This window comes from Palaemon carinicauda, chromosome 19 (genome assembly GCF_036898095.1).
Source record: "Palaemon carinicauda isolate YSFRI2023 chromosome 19, ASM3689809v2, whole genome shotgun sequence".
Lineage (NCBI taxonomy): Eukaryota > Metazoa > Arthropoda > Malacostraca > Decapoda > Palaemonidae > Palaemon > Palaemon carinicauda.
The window spans coordinates 123,256,996-123,281,700 of NC_090743.1; the positions used below are offsets into that span (position 1 = coordinate 123,256,996).

Here is a 24,705-nt window from a genome sequence, read left to right on the forward strand (position 1 = left end):
ATCATATGTAATATGGTCAGTCTCGTAAGGTATTGTCTAATTGATGGGGCAATGTCACTGTACCTTGCCTCTGCCATTCATTAGCGGCCTTTAACCCTTTAAACTGCTGTCATGCTCCCCAGATCATCCTTAAGACCGGCAATTGCCTAGTTTAGAATCGAAGGAGAGGAGATCATAGCAACAAGGATTACTTCCCAGTTCACCAACTTAATTTCAATTCTAGTAATAATGTCACTCCTTAAATGCCAAAAAAGAATCTTCAAAAAATGTTGCCATGTACAACAGTGGGCAGGAGATATCTAGGCTTATTAAGACTGAACCGAAAACAACTATACTAGTCACTAGATAATAGATGGTGAAAAAAGATATTAAGAACATGACCACCATGTGAATTTTGATTCAAAACGGAATTTTCATATGGTCTACTTTCACTAAGTTTGAAATAGATAAGTTTGAGTGATTTGTTAATTTTATTCTTAGTTTAGGTTGTTTAGAAGAAATTGAAAGATCTAGATGCATCAAGGAACATTTTTTCTAGATTTACGGCACTTATGTCTACCCCTGCAACTTTTAGAAAATTGCTTAGTTTTGCGATCGTAATTTCATGTATCTATTTCTTGCTAAAAATTGAGAGTACGTTACTGTAATGATTTTAATAAGTTTAATAATCCAGTTACTCAAAACTTTGATCTAGTGGATAAGACAAATAGAGGATTGATTAACTGTTGTATTAATACAAAAATTTCTGATATAATAGATGAGAAATTATTTATCTCCACAGGCAAAAGACATTGCCATTTCTTTATATATCATGAGATGCAAGTATACAGTAATGTTATATATATCAAAGAAAAATAGATTCCCAAGAAATTTAATATTCCTGTACTACTGAAATGAAATTGCGCAGACATGTCTCGCAAATATCCAGCCAATCATGTCATTGTTTTGAAGGTACTTATGAAAATGAAATTTAGATATGATAGCAGCTGAAGTATTTATTTAATCACAAGGTTTTTTCTTGGACTGGAAGTTATAAAATTATAAACTCTCAATGTAGAGTCCTATATACAGTATATATTTAGTAAACTTTATTTCAGTCTATCATCAACTGTATGGATATGTAGTTGATATTAATTTTGAGGTACATATAGGTTATTTAAGGATAGAATGAAAGTAGGACAGATGCCTACCATTGATTGAAGGAGTGGGATTCAAACTAATCGGTCAGATATGAAGACACTATTGTTTTCAATGGGTGTAAATATTGTTTTTGTTGAGTTGGCATTTTTTAATTCACGCGACTTGAATAAAGAAAGATTTTTCTTTACCAGCTGACAGTAGAAAGCATTATGGATGAGTAATGATTAAACTTATGTTTGTTAAATAAGTAGAAGATTTTAAAGCTTAATTCATAATATGGAGGGACTGTTAATTTAGCAGAGACAGGTGTATAAAACTTGACATTTGTGACTTTAGGAATCAGGGTGGTACGTAGCATATGATACCTTGTCTGAAGGAAAGTATCTTTTCATTAAACTTCTGTTGATAATTGGTAAAATAAGTAGCAGAGGTGACATCCTGGATGTTGATAAGAGAGAAATAAAGATATAAGAAAGACTTACAAAAGGGATTGCTCTGAATCCAGATTGTTTAGTAGGAATAGGCTTCCATATACTCCTATGTAGCTAGGCTTTAATGTAATAATGTGGTTAGATTGTTGGGAATAGGGCAGGATATGGGTAGGCATTTTGTTACCAATCCCTTACATGCTGCAGATGGGGGTTGCTATCAGTGCACCTTGTGTGAATCACTGTAGGTATTACTAAACAGCCTTTGCAGTCCTTTTGGCCCTTAACTGCGGCCACCTTTTATTCATCTACTTTACCTCAATTTCCCATTGGCACATCAAAGCTTAAAGGAATCCCTAGCCCCAGTGCTGGGCCACATGGCCCAAGTACTATAAAACAAGCAATTTTAAATTCAATAATTATTTCAAAGTTGAGGTTTACGCAGAAATTTTTGCAGAGATCTTTCTTTTGGTGGAAGAAGAGACTTCCTTTTATGGGTCACAGCACTTGAGGGTGTAAAGATCGCTCTTGAATGCCAGAGGCAAGGGTCATTGACAATCCCAGAGAGATTGACCATATGTACATGTGATCAGTGCCCAAGCCCCCTCTTCATCAAATTATGACCAGGGGGTGCCATGTAATGGCTGCGTATGACTCCGCATTTAAACCTAGAGCCCTCCCAAAGCCCCCATCCTTAGCTCACTAGGATGGTAAGGATACAGACTACAAAAAACTATTGAGGGGGTAGAGGGGAGCCACTTGAACTCCCATCCAGCAGATTGCCAGGCTAGGACGTTTCTAGTAGGCTACCACAATCCTAATTTTGAAGAAGTAGACATTTATTTGGTAATATTCTTCAATCTTTTGATGTTCTTTTGAATGGAAACTATATTTGTCTGTTTCGCTTCCTAGTGCTTTTAAAGCCTTATGATAATGGTCAGTTGCTGTATATCACACACAGCCTAGACCATTCACAAGTACCCGGTTTAGCAATGGCATGTTTTTCATCATATTGACATGGGAAGAAAAATGAGTTTTGGTGGACAGTTATCCTTTTCATTTGTTGGTAATTATTGAGCTCTAGAAAAGTGGATCTTGAGTCCCCAAGATAGTGTCCAGATATCTCTTAAAGAGTAACCAGTTTGATCCAGAAATCAATTTTCGACATAAGTCAGCCGTCAGCTTGGATATTTCTCTGGATACTAACTGGGACAGCTAGGAAATATCAACTTAGAGAGAGAGGAATATTCTAGTATGAGGAGACAAGCATAAGAAGTTTGTAGTTTTCCTTGTCTGAAATGGGCCTATTTTCGAGTTGATATCACACACTTGGTTGATGAATCGTAGGAAACAATCTCCGAGTTAGTGATCATCATGGCTGGCCAAATTCTGGAACTTTGTCTTGCTCTACTTATCACTGACGCAAGTACAGTACAAATTCTTCAGGTGATCTGTAATTACCCACAGATTTTATGAAAACTGATGTAAGCATAATTACTTTTCATTTAGGACATTTTCCTAGGGTTGTGGGTATTGCAGACCATTGGAGTTTTATATTAAACGAAGGGTATAAAACAGCCCAAAAATACTTGCAAGTATGTTTATATCCATAGCACCAATTCTGGGAGGAGAATATCTGAAAGGGTTCAGGGAACACTAAGCATTTTTGAAAGTACAATACAGTACTGAATGTAGCAAACAACTGGCTTCTTGTGAAGTACAGTATCTAATTTTTCTTCTCATTACTACAGTAAATTGCAAAGTAGGTGAATACCTATTTGCATTTATTGAATGTTATTGCAGTATTATTATTATTACTAGCTAAGCTACAACCCTAGTTTGAAAAGTAGGATACTATAAGTCCAAGGGCTCCAACAAGGAAAATAGCCCAGTGACGAAAAGGAAATAAGGAAACATAGAACAGGGTGTTTGGATGTACCCTCAAGCAAGAGAATTCTACCCCAAGGCAGTGGAGTACCATGGTACAGAGGCTATGACACTACCCGAGAATAGAGCACAATGGTTTGATTTTGGAGTGTCCTTCTCCTAGAAGAGCTGCTTACCATATCTAAAGAGTCTCCTCTACCCTTAACAAGAGGAAAGTGGCCTCTGAACAATTACAGTACTGTAGTTAACCCCTTGAGTGAAGAAGAAATTTTTGGTTATCTTAGTGTTGGCAGACTATTTGATATATGCGTAGGCAAAGCAAAAATCATCTTTGACCATGGAGGGATCCAAATTTAAAGATTAGTGTTAGGATAAGCTAAGAATGAAAATGTTTCACCTTCAAGTTAACTAGACGACATACAACAAAGGGCAACAGCATAGCTGTACCTAGAGGCTAAAATAGATAAGAAAAGTTTTCAAAATAATCTTTCCCATTTACACCTATAAGTATTAACATTTAAGTTTAAACAAAAGAAAATCGTACTAGTGAAAGATATAGGAAATTTTCATCAAACTACCAAATGTTCTTTATGGTTGAAGTGTACTCTATCAGTGGAATGTACATTCTACCCAATGTTGGCAGAAATATGCCCTTGAATAAAATTGTCACTGTTGTACTAAATAGTTCTGCTCTTAATGCATTTGTTAAGAAGTAAGAGTTGATAGAAAGGGTTCTTAAAAGCAACAAATTTATGTAGTCATTTGGTTTCAAGCCAAAAAAATAATAAGAATAATATACTGCTGTCTGAATTGATTATGTTAGTAAACTAGTTAAAAGGATAGATTATGGAAGAGAGGCTAGTTATTGCAAGAGCTATATGTTTAGAAAATAAACAAAAATAGAAGTTACAACAATATAGCCATTTTGTGTTAAGCTTCAGGTGACTTGGTATGGAAATAGCTTAGACCTCAGTTTCAAGCTTGACATATGTGCTATTATTATTATTATTATTATTATTATTATTATTATTATTATTATTATTATTATTATTATTATTATTATTATTATTATTTGCTAAGGTACAACCCTAGTTGGAAAAGTAGGATGTTATAAGCCCAGGGGCTCCAACAGGGAAAATAACACAGTGAGGAAAGGAAACAAGGACAAATAAAAAGTTTTAAGAACAGTTACAACATTAGAATAAATATTTCCTAAATAAACTATAAAAACTTGCAATGACATTGTCAAAGTTGGCTTCAGTGTGATTGAAGGGGTCATTTTCTATAAAATCAAGATAGCCATATTTGAAATTTTTTTTACATCCCTACAGAAATGGGTTCTTTACTTAGCGGTTACAGAACGTTCAGGCATCTTTGTTGCATTTTGAACACTCTCATTTCCCTAAAGTCTATTTGTATATAACCCAGAGATGTTCCCCTGTTATTGCATCGCTGTTGATGAAATAAGGTAAGGTTTTTCGGATGGCTGTTGTCTGTGCGTATGTTTTCAAATTCTCTGAAATAGGAGAATATTGAATGTACTCATAAACTGTATATCCAAATTCAAATGAGGAGTTGAAATTATTCTTCAGAACATGAAACAATCTTCATGTGAGAAAGCTGATTGATATCATCACTGTGTATGCAACAATGAGGTAAGTACTTTGATATATTTTGGGAACAAGGAGATGATTGAGAATGGTACAGAACACACTTAAAACTAATCCATATTTGCGCATTATGGATGTACCTTCTCCATGACTGAAAACAGACGGTTTGGAAATTTTCGGCACTTTTGTTAGTCATTGGTAGTTAGGGTAACTCTTAGCTTCCTTTTCTTTCGTTTTGCTGTACTTGGAACTGTACTTTTTATGTACACCAGTTGCCCGGAAGGTCGTAGATTTTAGGTTTAGTTACTTAAGTACATGTAGATGATGTTTTTGCACGAGACTCCATTCCATATTATTGACGTTTCAGTTTGAATGAGTGGCCACCAATTTTATTTATTTCGTTCCTTAGAGTTCCACTTAGTGTCTTATTACTCCCCGATGTGATTATATGGGTTCACGTGTCATTTCGTTTTTAGTGGCAAAGCACAAAGCATGGTCATTTAAAACTATAGTCATTCAGAAGCTAATGTCATGTGTCGTATCTTCCGGGGTCAGGTGCTTGACGCTTGACAGACTTTCTCCAGGTGATTCCTTCCCCCTAAATCTAGTACTTTTGATTTTGGGAAGAATATCACAAATAGTAAAGCAATATTGGTCATCAGTTAATCACTCAAAGCTGTCCTGCCCTCAGCCTTGTCCTCCCCTCCCCCCTCCCCCACTAAACTATACACCATAGTCTGAATCCACTGGATTCCAGTCCCTGCCATATTTGCATCCTGCTAATTGAGAATTAGATCCCTCCACCATCCTTATTATTCCCTCTTCATTGACTACTCTTGTTTGCCTTGTTTCAGATATGGCACTAAATTTGTCGACAGGCAGCAGTCCGAAAGACACTAAAAGGTGGCCCTCCCGACAGCCTGTAAATTGCCAATATTGCGGAGTTCGCATATCGATGGCTTTCAATCTCCGAAATCACGTCAAGCGATGCAAAATGCGACCCTACAATGCCAGCACGTACGAGCCCATATAACCACCATCTCCTCCTCTACCTCTCCTAGCAAGGCCTAGCCAGGTGAGATAACATTAAACCTAGCGCAGCTTCTTTCTTGAAGGGTTTAGGACAGTTGGGAATAAGATCCAATTAGGGAAAAGGATAGCCCCTTAGAAATTAATTAGGGAAGTGGCCTATTCCTCTTTTATGCAATGATTAGGACCTAGTAATCTCTTGAATTAGTGCTAGTTTGCTTATAAACGGAAACTGTCTGTCCGTCTACCTTGATTTGAGAAAACAGAAAATGTTGCGGAAGTGTATACTAGATCTACTACGTATGCTTGTTAGGTGTGTAGAACTTTCATTGGCAGATTAGCTAGAGCATTGCAAAGGAACAAGTGATTCATTGATCAGTATCAAGTTCTCCTCTTTGTTATGGGGAAAGGATGAGGTATATTTGTAACCGTGACTTGCGATTGTTGACACCTGCTCTGTTTCACCAAGTGCTGGAAATTACTTACATCACTTACTTTATTTCTACCTGTGATTTGGTAGATGTCATCACATCTTCGTGTTCTATTCATATGATAACTGTTGTGCTAGCGATAATCTTCTCTTCCACACTGTCAGATGAAAAGTATGAATACTGAACTATACTTTACAGTACAATGTTTAACTATTAAACTGTTTTAGAGCATGGAAGAATTTGTCCTGTTTGGAATGAGTCAAAACCTATCAAGTGCCTAATATTCCAATTTGTATTGGAAAAGTCTGATTCTTTGGCTTAAACTTTTGAGATCTTATATGACTCAGTTGAGGATTTGGTTAAATTATGGTCACATTTTAACTAATGTTGTCAGATAATTTTTTATGGTTGTCTCTGTTGTCCAGCATAATTTTTTTTTCAGATTATACTTTATCTAAGGAAAACAAAGAAAAGATTATTTTTTTTTTGGTCACCATTTCAGCAAGATGAAGTAACATTGAAATCTTTTCATTTGTAGTGTAATTGTTACTTGTATTTCAGATGTTAATTACATAAACCAGTTGCATAACTTAGGTTTTTGGACATTATATGCCTTCAATGCATATGCTGGTTTTTGCTTACCAAATGGCTCTGTTGAAGATGGAGTCATTGTGGTTTCCTTCATGCATTGTGTAGGAATTACATAAAATGTAAGAGGCACAAAGAGTAAAACAGCAATAATGTTAATGATTTGCAGAATACTTGTGCTACTCTTTTTCTGTTATTATCGGAACATCAACCATTTTTAGTTGCTAAGACACAGAAACCATTCAGTGGATAAAAAATATTGTTTTAACCATATAAGAACACTACTTTTTAAAAAATCTGTCGTTCAAATTTAATTTGACTATTTTTACAATTGTTAACAGTCACTAAACGTGTATCGATACTATACATATGTTAAGTGACTATAATAAATTTGGCATTAAGAAGTTTTAGGAACAGAAACCTAATGAATAAGTGACAAAATTTTAATGACTCATCTCTTAGGTCTCCTTGTGTAACATATTTCTGTATTCATTTCAGAGGATAATCCATATGAGGCTCGTCCATGCCCGGTGTGCCACAAGCTGATCAGCAACCGTGCCAACCTTAAAAAGCACCTGAAAATCAGACATTCGGCTCAGGAAGAGGCTCTCTGCCTCTATTGCCGCAAGGTCTTCCGCAACAAGTACTCCCTCTGGACTCACATAAACTCGTATCATCCAGGTGCAAAGGCCGCCAATCCCCAAGGTCTTGTAACTGCTGCTCCAGAAGCTGGCACCAGTGGAATGGTGCAGGGTGTTGGCAGCAACAGCAGTGACCTGGGGAACCTCACTGGCGGCAGCAGTAGTGGATATATGGGACCGCTCAATCCTTATCAGGATAAGTGAAATGATGCTCATTATATGGAATTAAATAACTCCTATTTATTAGTTGCAAAGATATAGGTACAGCATTAATCATGATATAAGTTTTCATTTATATACTGTACATTTTAAGAGAAGTCTAGAGGTCATTGTATCAGACAATTATCATTATAAAATTTGTCCTTTAGGGAGTACTTAGAGGTGGATAATGGTGCCATGGTTCAAGTACAGGTGTGGGCTACTACTTAATTAGAGTAGTGTACGGGTCTTAGGTTGACATCCTACACCTGGGGGACTAGTGCCCTGCCCATATTACACAGGTTGTGTTTGAGGTGTCTAGATTGCTCAGTAGACTGATAAGTGAGATGAACTTTCAACAAATTTTGGCCTCTCCACTTACCAATGTCAAAACACCTTTAACCAAAAAAAAAAAAAGAAAACTATTCCTTCCTTACCTTTTTAGCCCACTGAGCAAATTATGCAGCTTGGACATAATCACAAATTATTAATGTTACGCCGATCATGCAGGTATGTTCATCAGGTTCACAGTCAACGCTCTACCTCAGTTTTATATATCAGTAGTAGCTTGTAAACACAGCCACTGACAAAAATTTATTACAGGCCATAATGTGGAGGCTCAATAGGGAAAGTTTTATTTGTATTACAGTATACAGTACTACGACATTCTTAAACGAATGTGTTCTCCTCCATATCGAATGCAGCTCTGCAGAAAATAGAGGTTATGTTTACAAGTCTGAACTCCGCAAAGTTTTGGACAACATTAGACAGTCATATTAGCCACTCTTGAGAAGAAGGTGGTGCGCGCCATGGTCCTGCGCTAACCCACCACCTCCCTCCCCCCTTAATCCCCACCAGTGTTGTCTGGTGGTTGTGCTGTGATGCATATTTCTTCTTGTCCTCATATTGCAGGGAGACTCACTAATGACATGTGTTTAGGCGGTTCTGATGAGCGTCTTTTTATTTTTCTCTATAAAAAATGTGATTCAAGTGGCCCAGAAGCTCTTGAAGGAGTGTAGGAGTGCCAAGTGTTAAGTCTTTTGTAGGCAGTGAGATATAAGATGCCCTAAAATCAACTTGACGCTCGTGCAAGCCACACCTCTTGGAGGAGGTCTGGTGCCACAGCCACCTCAGAAACTGGCTTTCAGGAATGTTTTTAACTCCAATACTATTAGGAAGGAAGCAAGTACACTGACAGCACTACGTAGGTACTGTTTGTATATTATTGATAATAATGATAATGATAATGCAGATAATAATACTAATAACCGGGAGGATCTTAGAATGCTCAAACTACTGTACAAACCTCTTACCTCATCACCACTCATCACCTTTTCTGTTCCGTAGTCCGCATCACAGTTTGAGTTATTATTTCAGCACTGTCATGCTGTATAAAAGCCCAGATACAGACACCACTCGTGTAGCAACACACAATGGGTAGAAATGCTTCTCATTGTATGAACCTTCATTAGCAGGTGTCATCTGTTTCTGGGCTCTTGTCACAAGGGTTTTTTTATCATCCTGATCAGGGAATATTGTACCTGTCTCAAAAGGGTCTTGGCGTGGGAGCTTAGGAGGTTAACGATGATGTATTGGTGGCTCTGTTTATTGTCAGTGTTTTTAATCCAGTTATCATGAGTAAATTAGGTCCAAAGTAGGATAAAATTTTCCATGCAGGTAAAGTGTTTCTTTATAGGGATATGCTTTGTCCAGCTTGATATTTAACTATTTAACTGATGAAGAATATCCATTAGTATGGAGAGTTTAACACAATGCTCATACAAATTTTACTTTTCCATTTGATTAAGAGACAAGACTTTAAGTAAATTTTATATTAACATAATGGCCATAGGTTTGTTGGGTGACTTTCATATCAAAGACTTAAATCCTTGTTTTACTAAAAAGGTTGTGCATTGTTTTGAATTATGTATAAAGTCTCCTTAAATTGTATTTGTAGTTTGTCAATGCTTGCATCAGTACTGACATATAGGAGGCCTATCAAAATACAAGGCTTCAACTGACCAAATTTCAGAGAACTTAATCCACTAACAATAATTCTCAGTGCAACCTCATGCAATCACTTTATTTGTGTATTTATTTACTTTTTAATATGCTGAGCATGGGTAATAATCAACTATTAATTCATGAATCAATCTGTATTAATAATCTGTTCCCAAAAAATTCATTGTCAGTGTTTTATTTTTTCAGTGTCATTAACACAGGAAGGCAAAGCAGTCTTGAATAGCAGTGGATATACCTATGATGTCCAGTAAAGTAGAGTGTAACTGAATTAGAACTAGTTAATTGCTGGTTTTAGTCATTTCATAAAAGAATTCATTTTGCTGTTAGTGGATTTTGGTCTAATTTGTTTGCTCAGGTTATAAGCTTTTAATAACGATCTTATTTAGGTATAAATCGTCAAGTGCCACTCTCCTTCGCTCCCATCGCATACCCGTTCAGCACCACAATGCGGGTGAGCCACTTAAGAAAAGCAAATATATTTTTTGATTTTTCGATTGCTACGAAAAAGTAATTGTTCAGAATTTCTATCAGTACTTTAATCCCCATACTGTTGTCAAATTCTTAAGCAGAGATATATACCGAAACCCACATCAACCAATCCTAATTAAAGAGGAATGAAAACACATGATGCTAAAATACCTTTTTTTTCTGAGCATTGTCTCTAGAGGGTTTCTGTTTTTGTCACTGTGAAAGACTTTGAAATCAGGTTTGTTTCGTCTTAAAGTAAATGGTTCAGTCATGTGGGTTGTAAGATTTCCAATAGTTTTCAAAATTGGGGAGAAGTTGATATCTGTTAGTTTGTTGAAAGTTCCATATGCATTTTCCTCTTCAGTAGTATTTGCTTGATTGAAAATATTTGACAAACATCGAAGATAATTAGTTCATGTACTAACTTTAAAGCACAGTTTTTCTTTCACTGTTTCTCACCTCTTTGAAGTTTGTCAGGCTCGCATTTAAGCTCAGGAACCAAGGCAGGGACGAGCAGCAACCCTTTTGCACTTGTAATTTCTAATTTAATGCATCATTAGTGTTTCTGATTGACATGATTGTGTCGGCCAACAGGGTTGCTGCGTCCTTTTTTTGTGACCAATAGGGAAAAAAAAGAAACATTCTTTCTGAACCCCCATGACGCCTTCAACCCGCTTGATTTTCTTTCGTCATTCAAGGAGAGACTGCTCTAAGATTTTGATAATAAATTTTCTAAGGCAGTGGATCATATGCCTTGTCAGGTCTTAAAAAATAATATAACGGAAATAGCACATACTATAGTTTCATATCTCTCCTCTCATGACGGTTTGATAAGGATGCTTCAAATTTTGTTTGCTCGAGAATTCATGGACGAATGTTGGAATCAGTCGATGGGGTTCTCACATGCTATTTCCCATACCCCGTAATTTTGTTATTTTTAGAAAAGTCTCTCCATTTGTCATGCATTCAGTACAAACAGTGTCATAATCAGGTATCCAGTCAGGAGTTTTCTGTGCATCGCTTCCGCTTGGGGAAGCAAAGACTCGGCCTCCGTCAATGCTGTACAGTACGTCAGTGTAATTGCTGTTTCAATGTAGAGACTATGTTTATGAATATAATTATGCAGTGTATCCCAAAAAGTACATTATAATTATTTGATGCAAAGTAGGTTTTACAGATGCTTGTTACGTTACTGACTTTATTTCTTTTTATTATTATTGATTTTTTTTTTGTGCATTTTATGAAAGCCATGCAGGTTCCAGTCCATAGTTAACTAAGCGGTGGCCATGGAAGCTGTCAGAAAGTACCCTTTTATTTGATAGGTAATCAGTCAATAAGTTTGAGTTTGAAATACTAGCTGAAGATTTTGTTCGAATTTGAATAATTCACCTGTGTGATAACTCTATACCATGCATGGGATACATACTTGGTACTGTTTATATACATGTACAGGATATATTGTATATAAATAGACCATTTATGTATGTTAGCATGTAGTGGACGGTAAATTCATACAGAGCATAGACACTGTATGAATGCAAGGGTAGGAATATACTCTTGTTCAAGTGTCCCAAAGTTTGGAGATTCAAATTCAGCTTTCAAGTGCTTTTATTTTTTCAAACAAGTCAGATTGGAAAGAGTAGTAGTTTGACTACTTTCATCAGTGTTTTATATGTCAGCATTCTGAAATTTGTAAATCTCAGGAGCATCTTCCAAAACAAGATAGTGTAAGGATGATTGATATCATTTCAGAATGGGTCCTTTTATAGAAGCAAAAATCTTAAATGTTCTTTTATATTGAATTGTAATGTTATTGACGCTTCCATGGCTTCCGCCTTCACACATACCGGTATCTTCTCTACCTCAGGAATCAGACGTTATAATTAAGGTAAATGTAAGAATTATAATTGGCTCATTTAAGTCAGCATTGCCAAGTAAAGCCTCATCATACATTTTTTCACCCCTAGATCAAAGTGTGTCATCTCTGAATAAATGTTAAAATAATCTTAGCTGTAGTCTCGGACAGCGTACCGTACAATGGTTTATTCAACGTCCCTTGCAGCTTCTTTTCTTGAAAGAGAAATGTGATACATGTGGAAAATATTTGACTTTGTAGTGCACATGTACGTCGACTCACTGCTTTAGCCAAGTGACGAAAGTGATAACAAACTTTTACATTTTTTGTTTCTTTATAATAGTATAGCATTTATTGAAGTGAGAAAAGTATCTGCAAGTTGATCGTAAATGATAAGCTTTGATTTGTTTTCTTTTTCTTAGTGTGTTATACGTCATGCCGGTTAAAATGAGCCTCCTGTGATTCTAATGTTTACTAGCTATACTGTATCAACTGGAAAACCAAAATGTTTCGTTAGAAGCTGCACTAATTGTTTGAGTGCAATTGAACGAAGATTTTGGCAAATGTATTTTATCATGTGCCGTTGTGAGACAGTTTTATCAGATACACAGGGAATATTTTTACATTTACATGCGTTTTTATTACTAGTAAGTTCCATGTCCATTTCAGTAGGAAAAAAGTTCCATGATGTACATGTAGTGGCCGTGATATAACTTAGTTTATTCAATTATATATAAATTATCTGTTCTTTGTATTGTGGGTCTATTCATCCACAAGTTATCAGGTATAAAATTGGATAGCTGAAGGACGTTACCCTCAGTCGTCTGCCCAAAGCTGTATGGTGTCTGTCATTATATATATTTTTCTGTTACTGTACTATATTTCTTAATCTCATCATCACCCTAGATTGCATTATCAAAAATTGCAAAGCATTACCTTAATTCATATATATTATCTTGAATGTATATAATGCTAGCTGGGTGATATAACTTTTAGGTGAGACCGAGGTGTCATGATGTCTTGTGAGAACCATTTTGTTACTTGTTATGGCTGTTGCTTCATTGTTAGAGCCATTGTTTATCCCCAATCATTTCTTCTCAGAGTTTCTTTCTAATGCTGTAGTATTTACACATCATGATGTGTACTTGTATACTGATCGATGAAAAGTTTGTAATTATGATGTATACTCAGTGTATTGAAATAGAAAATATCTCTTAGAGTCATTTGTGATAGAATATCTGTTACATAGATGCAGTTTTGATCAAACTGGTAACTTCATCATCGTAGCTTTGAATGTTGACATCACCCAAATTTAGATCTGTATGTAAAAGTTAAACACAAAGCCTGTGAAAGGTGGCGCAAATATTGTAGGCTGTCTCGTGAGGTCAATGATAATGTTGCACTAAAGAACATTAATGGTATACGAAGAAATGGTCCTCACAAATCATCACAAACCTTGTCTCACAGAAGTGATTGGAAATTGATGTCCCATGTTTTGGCAGAATTATTATATGTATCCTCAAACTCACCTTCTCAAATCCCCATGTTTTGATGTTCGATGCCTCAGTCTGCCTAGATGAGAGGACGACTGTTTCCGTCTTTGCTCAAAGAAAAACACCGTGAAATCTTTCTAAATATTTACTGTTTTGAATATTTAATTTTCTTGTTGCCTGTTAGATAATCTGTTAAGTCTAGTGAATCAGGATATATCTGAAGGCACTAGTATTGGAGTGTTTTCTCATTGTGCATAGTTATCATTTGTATTAAAGACTCACTTCAGAAGTCTTATTTAGTCCTTGTTTGTCAACTTGCTTGGAGGCAAAGTGTTCTTCAGTGCACATACAGTACTTTGTAATCTTGATAATGAGTACAGTACAACAAATTATTAAATGTAAATTAAAACTGTGCATGATGATTGAAATAATTTCCATAGTAGAGCCTTGTTGTATGTGTTACAAAGAAGATGTCCCTCTGCCTGATGTCTGAACATTGTTCTAAATTGATGGCTAGTCATGATTGTGCTTTTATCCAAAAACTTTGAGAAAATTGTATTAAATTTGTTTCTATCTAATCTTGGGTTCAAATTCTGTTGATTTCTTTAAGGAATAAATTCTCTTGTAATGTAATCCAACTTATCTCATAAATTCTAAGTCATTTGACTTGTTGAACTGTTTTGCAATAATGCTACTATTAAATGATAGAAAAGATGCTCAGGTTGTAATTCATGACTGGAGCATACAGCCTTTCAATTTTCTCAGTTCAGGTGTTAGGTGGATGGACTGCAATTGAATATTCATGCTTATTTTGAATTAAATTATTTCACGGTGCTGTTTAATTTTCAAAATTGGCCAATTTATATCTATAAAAGCTGATCCGTCATTGATGGTCAAACAAGCATCTCATCGGGGTATGTCAAAATGATCGAAAACATCGAAGAACTTTTGTATACTAGTCCCAGAATTTGTGCGTGGACATGTTTAGCAAAGTATCATTTTTGTTTTTCAAGTATGCTCATGTTAATTTGGTCAAGATGAATGTATGTATAGGTAGGGTAAGTGCACTTCTTCCGTTAGTGAAGTGCATAAGCAAAGATTTTGCGTAGAAAAAAATTCATCAGGTAATTAACGAGGCAATTGTAATATATACACGAGATCACTTTCTCATTATGCCTTTGGATGAAGCAGGAAAAGGGTTGAGCCCAATGGTAAGTCAAAGGAATTACGCATTTCTGTTGAAATCAAGTTATGGCAATTGGCTTCAACCTTATTTGAGCTGTCCATGTATCCAGTGAATGGCTGATAACAGCAGCAATGCAGGTTGGTATCACTCTATCACTCTGAACTTTTCCAGTCACCGTGATGATAGGCGGAGTTACTGGTGAGTGTGACAATGTCAACATACTATTAAGGTAAGTAATGATGATGTTAGTACTTGATTGTTTACAAATGCAAATTTGAGTAACTTTGAATGATGGAATTCAGATTTTTTATACTTCACCAAAAGTTCCTTACAGGTAGTTTTTTGTAGAAACTCCAGGTGTTAACTTACAGTCGCAAATGCAAGAGTCTCAGAAAGTTTTCCTTTTTGTTTTTTGTTTTCTAATTTCATATTTGGGGTAGCAGGATAGGTAGCGTATCCGCCCCAATAATGAAAACAATATGTGGAACATCAAGCCTGAATAGTTAAAAAAAAAAAGAAAAGAAAAAGAGACTGTTAGGATAATGGTGTTTCGTGATACTTATCAAGATGGTAATGGTTAGGGTCAGGTAGAAGGGAAGGTGTTTTAAATTGCTTATGTGATATTTTGTGTGATGTTGGACTCAAGGTATTATCGCTGAGCTGTGGCTTTGCAGCATGTGTTCTGTTGCCAATGGGGCCTCACAGCAGATTGCCAGTGCCAGAAAAAAACATTGAAAAATTTCATTGAAAAGTAAATGAAATCTTCTAACGGATTACCTCAGGTGTGCTTGTGTGTGCATGCGTGTGTTCCATGTGGAAGGATTGACAGGTGTACGATAACTGGAAGCAACTTGCATGAAAACATGAAAAATTAGAAGGCTTTATTTTCAATACTCCAGACTTGTTCCTTTTTGTGCAATAACTGAAAGTGTCACTTGATCCATTCCGGGTGAACTATCACTACACGAGGGTAATTCACTTTGGAAGTGTGTACAAGATAGTTCTACTACTGATCATTTCAGTTCCGTTCAGTTCCTTGAAATAGTGGACCAATCAAGTTGTGTGGTGCATATTCATGATTAGGATTATCACATATCATGAGTAAAAAAGTTCCAATAGTAATACTGCATAAGTGTGAATGTTGTGTGTGATTAGGAATTAAAACTGGCATTTCATTTTGGTTATGTCGGTGTTTCCCATGTAGGACCATTATATTTTTTTTATGGTATACTGTATTAGTAGTTTAAATGTACTGATAATGTGTGAATGTGGTGGCAGCATAGGCTATTTTATTATCCAGGGATGTATTATGGAAACGTGCTTATTACTACCTCGAAAACTGTAGGACTTTTGTGACTGTATTTTTTAAATTTATTTTTGCTGATTGATAGATATGGCAACAGACTACAACTTTTCCTTCTATGACTACAGGTGTTTTGATGTTATATTTATGGATAGAGAACAGAATCTGGTTGATCTCAAATATAAGAATTGCAAAAGGGCATCGTTTGAATTAAAGGTCAACACACTTGGTTTATTTTTTATTTAGTATATTATAGAAGTGTCTGTCCAAAGGAAAATAACAGTAAATTAGTGCTATTCTGTGTCATCTGTTAAAAACTTACTTACTTCTAAGCTTTAATGCATAATGAGGTTGCCAACACCGATTTCTATCGTGCCATACTTTTTACTGATTTCTTTTGTAAGAAGCACTAATTCATGAATACATAAGTTTATTTGATTCTTTTTCTTGGAATACACAAGTAATTCCAGTTTAATATTTCTTCTATATAAGTACTATTGTTTACCAAGTTATCTTATGGAAATAATTAACTTATCTTCGCTTGGAAATTCAAGAAAACGTTACGTTGAGTTGTGAAATAAATCTTTGTGTACCCTTATCTCAAAGAGATGCCGCTGCGTAAAAGCACAAGTGTAAATATTGGGATTTTTCTTGATTTACTTTCAGTACGATATTTGAGATCATCCAGTCTGTAACCAAAGTGGAGCGGAGGCTCTTGGTGCTTGATTGCTGTGGACTGGTTGTTGGGTATCAGTATTTTTAAGGAAATTACTCTGGTATTTTTTATTCTGAACTCACTTGTAACTGTAATTGGCACAGCTGATTTGTTGATATTTTATTTCTTGAATGGTGCTATTGGATACAATTGGTTTGGATTGGTGGGGAACCAGCAGTTGAACTTCTTCCTGTTAGGTATTAGATAGTTTAGCTTGAGATGGTGATCGTGAATATGAAAATGGTTGACAGTTATGTAGATCAAAATTTTTGGGTCATGAGGCATCAAATAGGGTTCTCTCTCTGGGCTCTACTACAATGAACGTCAATGCTACAATGTCCATTTACTGGTTGATGCATATAAGGATAAGAAGAGCAGAAATGAATAGAAGCAATTGGTCTTTTGAAGGTACTTGCTGCACTGTACGTGTATTCCTATTTAGGGGAAAAAAAAAAAAACGTATTTTAAAACCAATTATTGAATATGTCAGATTTTTAAAACTAGAAATATGAGTTAGGAAAATATAAAGTAATATTTTTGATGTTTAAAAATACATTCATGTTATCTAAAGCTTGAAGGAAGAGTTAATGATAGAATAACAGCATAATGTAGCCAAATGATAAGGAAAGGTAAACAACAGTAATAACATTGACTCTAATAGGTTAACAGGCACGTAATCTATCTGCTCCAAAAACAACATGGATGATTATACGTTATTGTATATACTGAAGTTCATTTGCAAAACCCCAGAATTTTCTATGGTTTTGCATGTGTATACCAGTGTTGTCTCCGATAGGAAATTAGATTGCCTTCGGCTTTAAAAAGAAAGTGTGGGGACGTACCGAAAAGATTATGTTGATCATCATAGCATTGATGTTTGAGGTATATTGCATTGTCAGACTCGGAATGATCATGCTTAATTCAGAAGAAAATTTTAAACAATATATCATCCAAGACACCTTTCTTGTTTTAATTAATAACTTAGAAAGTTAGATGATACAGTATGTTATAATGATGTGCCAGTGTAACGGCTAATTTGCTATCCCTTTCGTAGTTTGGTGAGATTAGAAAAGGACATATTATATAAAAAGAAAACCATCTGCTTCTGAAAAACTATAAAGTAAAACCTCAATACTTCAGAGACAGGATAACGACTGTGGGACTTGGTGTGCTAAAAATGTTCAGGTATTTTGAACAGAAATACTCGCAAACAAAATGTTGCCTAGTAGGGATGTTCATTATTGTTGTTCTTTTACATTAGTTGCCACATTCATTAGCAGTTAGCATGATATTGGCTTTCCTAAAGGTTGATACCAATTTAACTTTTACAACTATTGCCTCATTTTAGATAATAACTGATGATCTACACAGAAGTGGTTTTAGAGTTATTAACAGTTTTAGTTTACAAATGTCGCAACTAAAATGACTTAGGTTTTGTGCAAGATTTTGTGTACTTGGAAAATGAAGTAATTTGAGAATACTTTATTGTTATGCTTCGTGTTTGATCTCTTTCCGAAAGAAATATCTTTTTACAATTGGCTATGTCTATTTTTTATGGTTATGGGTATAAATATTTAGGAATGGTATAGCTGATAACTGGAATTTGTGTAAGTATGTGATCTAAAGCTCTAATTTCTAAGAAGCCTCATATAAAAATACTATATATAAAAATGGGGAGCTGAGATTTGAGGAAGATGCAAGTGAAAAAGAAAACTAAGCAAACTAGGTTACAAGACTTGTAATTTTCAGTCCTTAATTTAAACTCACATTTATTTCTTATAGAATAATACTTTCATATATCAGTATGTTGGACATTCATATTTTATCAGTAGAATGTTTTAGACTTAGTTAATATTATTACAGGACTCACTGTATGATTCAGTGATGAATAATCAACAATGATGAAAAGATGTTAGTGACTTATACTTTGTAAATCTCAAAGGACTCCTACACTTTTCCTTTTCAGGATATGTGTCACAGTTTCACAGTTAATTCATATTATCAGGGATTGTTTGTAACAAGGCAGGACTTATGTACATAAATGATATGTACTGCACTGGTGAATATAGTTACTGTACTTGAAAATGAATGTCGCACCATTCAAATACGGTTTTATTATATATTTTAAGTACTACTGAAGTGCCATCCAATTTTCAGATTTCACTTTAAACTGGATAAGTAAAATGTTGAAAGCAAAAGTATATTTTTGAGTTCATAAAGGCATTATCACAGCCTGTCCAGTGATTTAGTATAGTATTAATAGTTAAGGTAGACATGCAAGTCGTCTGGAGACAGTATTGAAGACGGGCAAACATTCAAATAAGGCATCACAAAATGTAAAACTGGCACTGGCATCTGTCAAAGGGCTGAACTTCTTGTATCACTTCGATGTTCAGTCTGCTGTCATACTTCGGAGAGGACTGGACTGGTTCTGTTTACTGAGAATGTTATAAGCGTAGAACTACCTCGAGACAGTGTCATTGTGTGAAGTGTGAATGGTTGGCAGTATTCTTTAGGGTTTGAGAATATTGATCGAGAAAATGTTTTATCACATTTTGCCTGCTGTGGAAAAAAAAAAGAGCCAGTCCCTTCCTTAACAATAATCAGTCACTGCCGCACATTAGTTTAATAGCTTCAAAAAGCTTTGTATGCTGTGATGGTTAAACGTAGGGTATCAGAATGCTGAGAGCATATTGCTTAGGAGCTTAGCAACACTTGGCTGTTTGGTGCTCCATGTCTGTGAAACAAATAGGAGGAACGCATCTTCTGGAGGTAGTCTTTGAATATATTGCATGTTTCAAGGTTGGAATAAAGTTATCTTGAGGCAAAATTTTGATTAGAAGTCATACAAAATTTAAATTTCTAATGTATTACAAATTTCCAGAGATTTCACGAGTGTACCTAAAGGTGCTTTCTTCCTAACTGATTGTGTTGGTGCTGAAAGTAATGGTCATCTCCCTAATCTTGGGCTTTACAAGTAAGCTTCGGGTGTTACCGGCAGAGTAAAGTCTTTGAAATTATTGTTGTAAATGGTCTTGCTGCAAGTTGATCCTAGATTTAAGGCATCCTGATGGTGTGTTCCATTCAATGACTGGTCTTGAATGATTAGTGTGAAACATTCAGGCAAATAGGAAAGAACAATTCAGTGTTTTTTAAATTCAGTTTCCATCATCAATCTTAGATAGTCGTGATTTCTTAGGAATTGACTGGATGTGGCCTCAGTTTGTAGCTTTGCTTCCTTTGTTATCTGATATTTAACTGCAAGTTCATAGCAGAGGTATGGATAATTCTTACCAAAGGTTTGAATTTGGTCTGTATTCTTCAGTGGGCTTCTGAACCTGTTCTGAGTTGGTTCTTGAGCATTAGGGTAAGCAACCAAGGGATGCCAAGCATCATTATTGCAAAGGTATATGTAGGTACGTATTTGATGGTTCAGTATCTTGAATTGTGTAAGGGAAAGCTTTAGGTATTAAGGAAAGCTAATGCAATTTAACAGTTCTGTGATGGATTACGTATAAAATACGTGAATGATGACCAACTCTGACTGTTTGCACATTGGAACTTTAGTATTTTAAGTTGAATGTCATGATAGTAGTCTGTGATTTTCCATTACGTAATATCGTGACAGATGTTTACTAAATTCTCACAAAATTATGTCAGAGTTGGTTATTGGTATATGTTTATTGGCAGTACATTGAAACAGGTGTTTGTGTAATGAGGTAAGGGATAGTTCAACTTTTTTCTTATCTTTTTATGTCTCGAGAGACGCTAAAAGTTGTCAGTATTTTACATTTTAGTTTCTAGTGTCATTTACTTTTTATTAGACGTGAGTGATTTAGTTTCTACTGTGATTTAATATTTTATCATAGGTGAGTGAAAATTCTATGCAGATGTGTCAAGTGATGTCATCAGATTTTCCTCTATCTAGGTAACATTGGCAGTAAGGATATAGTAATAATATTATGTGATATATATATGTATGCATATACAATATATGTACACATACACACATGTAAGGTTGTCTTCCTATAATGCTGTATCAATATTTCCAAAGCCTTTGTTATAGACGCACTTCCGTAACATTCTGCACGTCTCTCTCTGTTCATAGTCATGTACCTCTAATTTGTTTTCTTATGAAGTAGGGTTTCGATGGAGCAGTTTATCAAGTTTCTAGGCGAATGGGTCGATTTTTTCAAAGGAAACAGCATTCGGTATAAGGAATACCGTCCACCCCAGGTGGGATAATTTTTAGCACCTGTTTGGAAATTACTTTTAAAGTACAGGTAGTTGGAAGTGGAAAGATGAATATTTATTGAAGGATTATAATACAATTATATAAGTAAAACAAATGAAAATTATTTTAAAAGAAGATTTTGGAAACTAAATTCATTTAGATTCAACAGGAAGTTATAAGGTATAGAAGTATCTTCCCATGAATTATTAAAATTCTAAACCTGGTAAAACTAATTTTCCTGATTAAACTACCATACCATTTTAATTCAATTTAAATGTATTAGACGCGAAGGCTCTATGAACGAGGTAATAACCGTTTTGATGTGTAATTAGAAACTGGTGAGGATGCGTAACTGATGGTGCTGTAGACCTCTTCCTTGTACTGCCAATACTATACTAAGTAGTAGGTTATGGAGTTCAGGGCAAGCTGAAAGTTTCGCCTTGTTTGTGTTAAACACATTTTATCTCTGTGATTGGTTTATAATATTGGACTAAGCTTGGGCAAAGCCAAAACGTTAGTTCATTTAACCTAAATTGGATGCAATCTGTGGTTAGCAGGAAAAAGAAGTTATGATGACTAATATAATTATACAAGGACTTTTTCAAAGCATCACGTAATGTACTTCATCGCTCACAGTTCTTCTGTTCTTTAGTGTACTACTGTAATAGAAGATCTGTGTTCGTAAGTGCTGATTCTTTTAAAACACTTGTGTTTAATTAATGTGAAACATTGTAACACGGTAAGTACTGTATTTGTTTTTCAGTGTTCATGAAATGAAAGATTTTAGAGTCGGTGTCAAGTTGTGAAGCAAATTTCTTTAGCGTAGTGATAATAAAATTGATTTCTGTTAGTTTGACTGATAGAAATCTTCCATTTTTAGCGATGTAATAAATCAGTTGTACAGCTTCTATGAAAAAAAAAAAATTCTGCCTTTTGTTTATTCGTCCACCTTCCAAGAAGGTAAAGTCTGTACATGTATCTTTCATTCATAGCATACTGAAATTTTTTTCATTCTTAATACTGGATTTTTTTTTACCTGTTAAGTGTTTAAAGGTATGTGTGTGTGTGGTTTATGGCTAAGCTGACACCCAAAAGATGATTGTTATTGGTGGAGATGTGTGAACTTCAGGGAAACACATCCTAGTAATTCTAGCAGATGAGTGGACAGTTATGTTGACGATATAAAGACTTTCAATTAATTACGCAGTGATTTATTTGATTTCAAGTAGTGTTTGCACATAAGAATAGATCTTAATTGTTAAATTATAAATCTCATGATGCAAAAATCTAAATCCATTTTATATGCACTGTTAGATTATTACGTAGATATTTAAAGTTGCAATAATTGAAGGTCTTATTCAAAATACACTGGGTAATTTTTACAAGATCTTCAACATAGCTTAGTTGGCAAGACATTTTGCCACTTGTATGAGGATTGCAAAGGTAAGTTTTCAGTGGGATTACCAATGGGAGTAAAAATGTAGTTTGCCAGTAAAGAATATATCTTGATGGAAGTTTGACCATAGCCTCTTGTCAGAAATTTTCATCTTTGAGGACACTTGGGAACCCAAGTCTTAATGGTATAAATGTCACATTTTGTTACCGACAGGCCAAAGCTGTCTTTGGATGTTGAATTCAGTTTACCAAGAATTTAACCCTGCTCAGTTAACTGTAAAATTCTCTCTCTCTCTCTCTCTCTCTCTCTCTCTCTCTCTCTCTCTCTCTCTCTCTCTCTCTCTCTCTCTCTCTCTCCCCCTCCTCCTCCCCCTCCTCCCCCTCCTCCTCCTCCTCCTCCTCCTCCTCCTCCTCCTCCTCCTCCTCCCTCAAAAGTGTAAGCTGGAATCAGACTCCAAGTGACTGCTTTTGAAGTGCCAACACCATTTTGTATTTAGTTATAATTGGATGTTTACACAAATCACAGCTAGTTCCATAGTTCTCCAATTCAACTCAGGTTAATCTACAGACTGGTACTGCCATAATGTGTTGAGGCCATATTTGTATTTATGGGATATTTGATACAGCAAATACCATATTTGGAAATTGTTGGCACAAAAAAAGGTTATACAGTAGATGATTACTGTAATGTTTACCTTATAAATTTAAAAATTATACTCGTACTTTTTTTATACAGTATTGGTATTCATAATGTATAATGCATATAAAGTTAGAATTATACTTTTTATAAAATTATTTTTAATTCATGTATTGTAATAATTTCATGCTAATGCCTTTGTAATTCCAATTGGTAAAATTAATTTTAAAGTAGGTCTGTTTTCCATAGAGTTGCTGTTGACTGTACTACAATTACGGTACAGCATTGTATATTGCCGACAATCTTTTCATACACGTTCAACGGCTTTACCAGTCTGTAGCACTCATTTCATAAACCAGTGGTCCACTAAGTCTTATTCCATCAGGCTATGAAATAGGATTAATATTCAGCATGCGCCAGCTAGTACACACGTTGGCACATTATGCCATCAAGCTGCAATATTAAAGTTATTGGCAAATGTTGCTGAAACGTTTTGAAATTGGATAAAGTTTGAAATGCAGTAGGCGTCATAATGGGTAACTCTGTGTATAAGCTGGGTTAGTAACAAAAACTTTTTTATGCTTGAGATTTGAAAGGATTTACTGTATGTTCTATGTTAGATGGGAAATAAATTTTTGAGTTATAGAATAGAGATCGATGTATCGGGCACAGTATGGGTAAGTATATTGCCTCTTACATTTTAAGGTTATTTTTTTTTTTAAATACAGTAAAGAGCTTTGTTTTAGTGGAAAGAAAATACAAAATTTCAAAGTGCCCATTATTTAGTGGATCCAATATTGTTTTAGGTAAATACTTGAAGGGAATAAAAAAAAAAGAGAGTGTATCCAAAAATTCAGCCTCGTTTAGAGGTTTCTTTGAATCAACAGATTTGCTGTTGTGTTTTAAAATTTACTTTTGTGCAATTATATTTTGAGATGCTGTCAAGGTTTTATCTATTGTTATTATTAGGAATTATTTTGTTGTAGTTATTTGTGTTATTGGACTTGAAATTGTTATGTTTTGTCATATTTATATCGAAAACCAAACTAGATCTGTTTCTCAAACTCTTATGAAAAATGTAGACCATCTTCGTATTTATCGTATAATGCTCATTTCATATTTAATGTTTAAAATAATAGGATGACTCAATGATTCAAGTTAAAATGTTTATTTAGAATACAGAATGTTTAGAAAATTGATAAAAATTTGGAATGTATTAACAGTCAATCATTGTAGGCATAAGAACAATTAATTTTGATTCTTGAAAATGAATTGAACTCATAATGGAAAGTACAGTACCGCATCTTTTTGCTGCTGTTTATATCGCAACCCAAGAAAAATAACGTAAGAAATGGGAATGGAAATGTCATGTTTTCCAGACATATTTTGGAATGGTAAAGAATGCCTGTTTGGTTAGAGGAAATCCTCAGTATCTTTAGTAATTT

The 24,705-nt window shown here is 35.0% G+C and overlaps 1 protein-coding gene across 7 annotated transcripts in view; it reads left to right on the forward strand.

The window, feature by feature from the left end:
- The window catches only part of LOC137658815 (broad-complex core protein isoforms 1/2/3/4/5-like), a 158,750-nt gene extending 134,772 nt beyond the window's left edge, over window positions 1–23,978 (forward strand). For 4 of the 7 annotated variants that reach the window (XM_068393877.1, XM_068393879.1, XM_068393878.1 and 1 more), the window contains one exon: window positions 7,612–23,978. In XM_068393877.1, coding sequence (XP_068249978.1) covers window positions 7,612–7,958 — 347 coding nt within the window. In that variant the 3' untranslated portion in view covers window positions 7,959–23,978. Of the gene's footprint in view, window positions 1–5,919; window positions 6,141–7,611 lie in introns of all 7 variants that reach the window. The other 3 variants (XM_068393885.1, XM_068393886.1, XM_068393887.1) reach the window with 1 other exon arrangement.
- The last annotated feature ends 727 nt before the right edge of the window (window positions 23,979–24,705 follow it).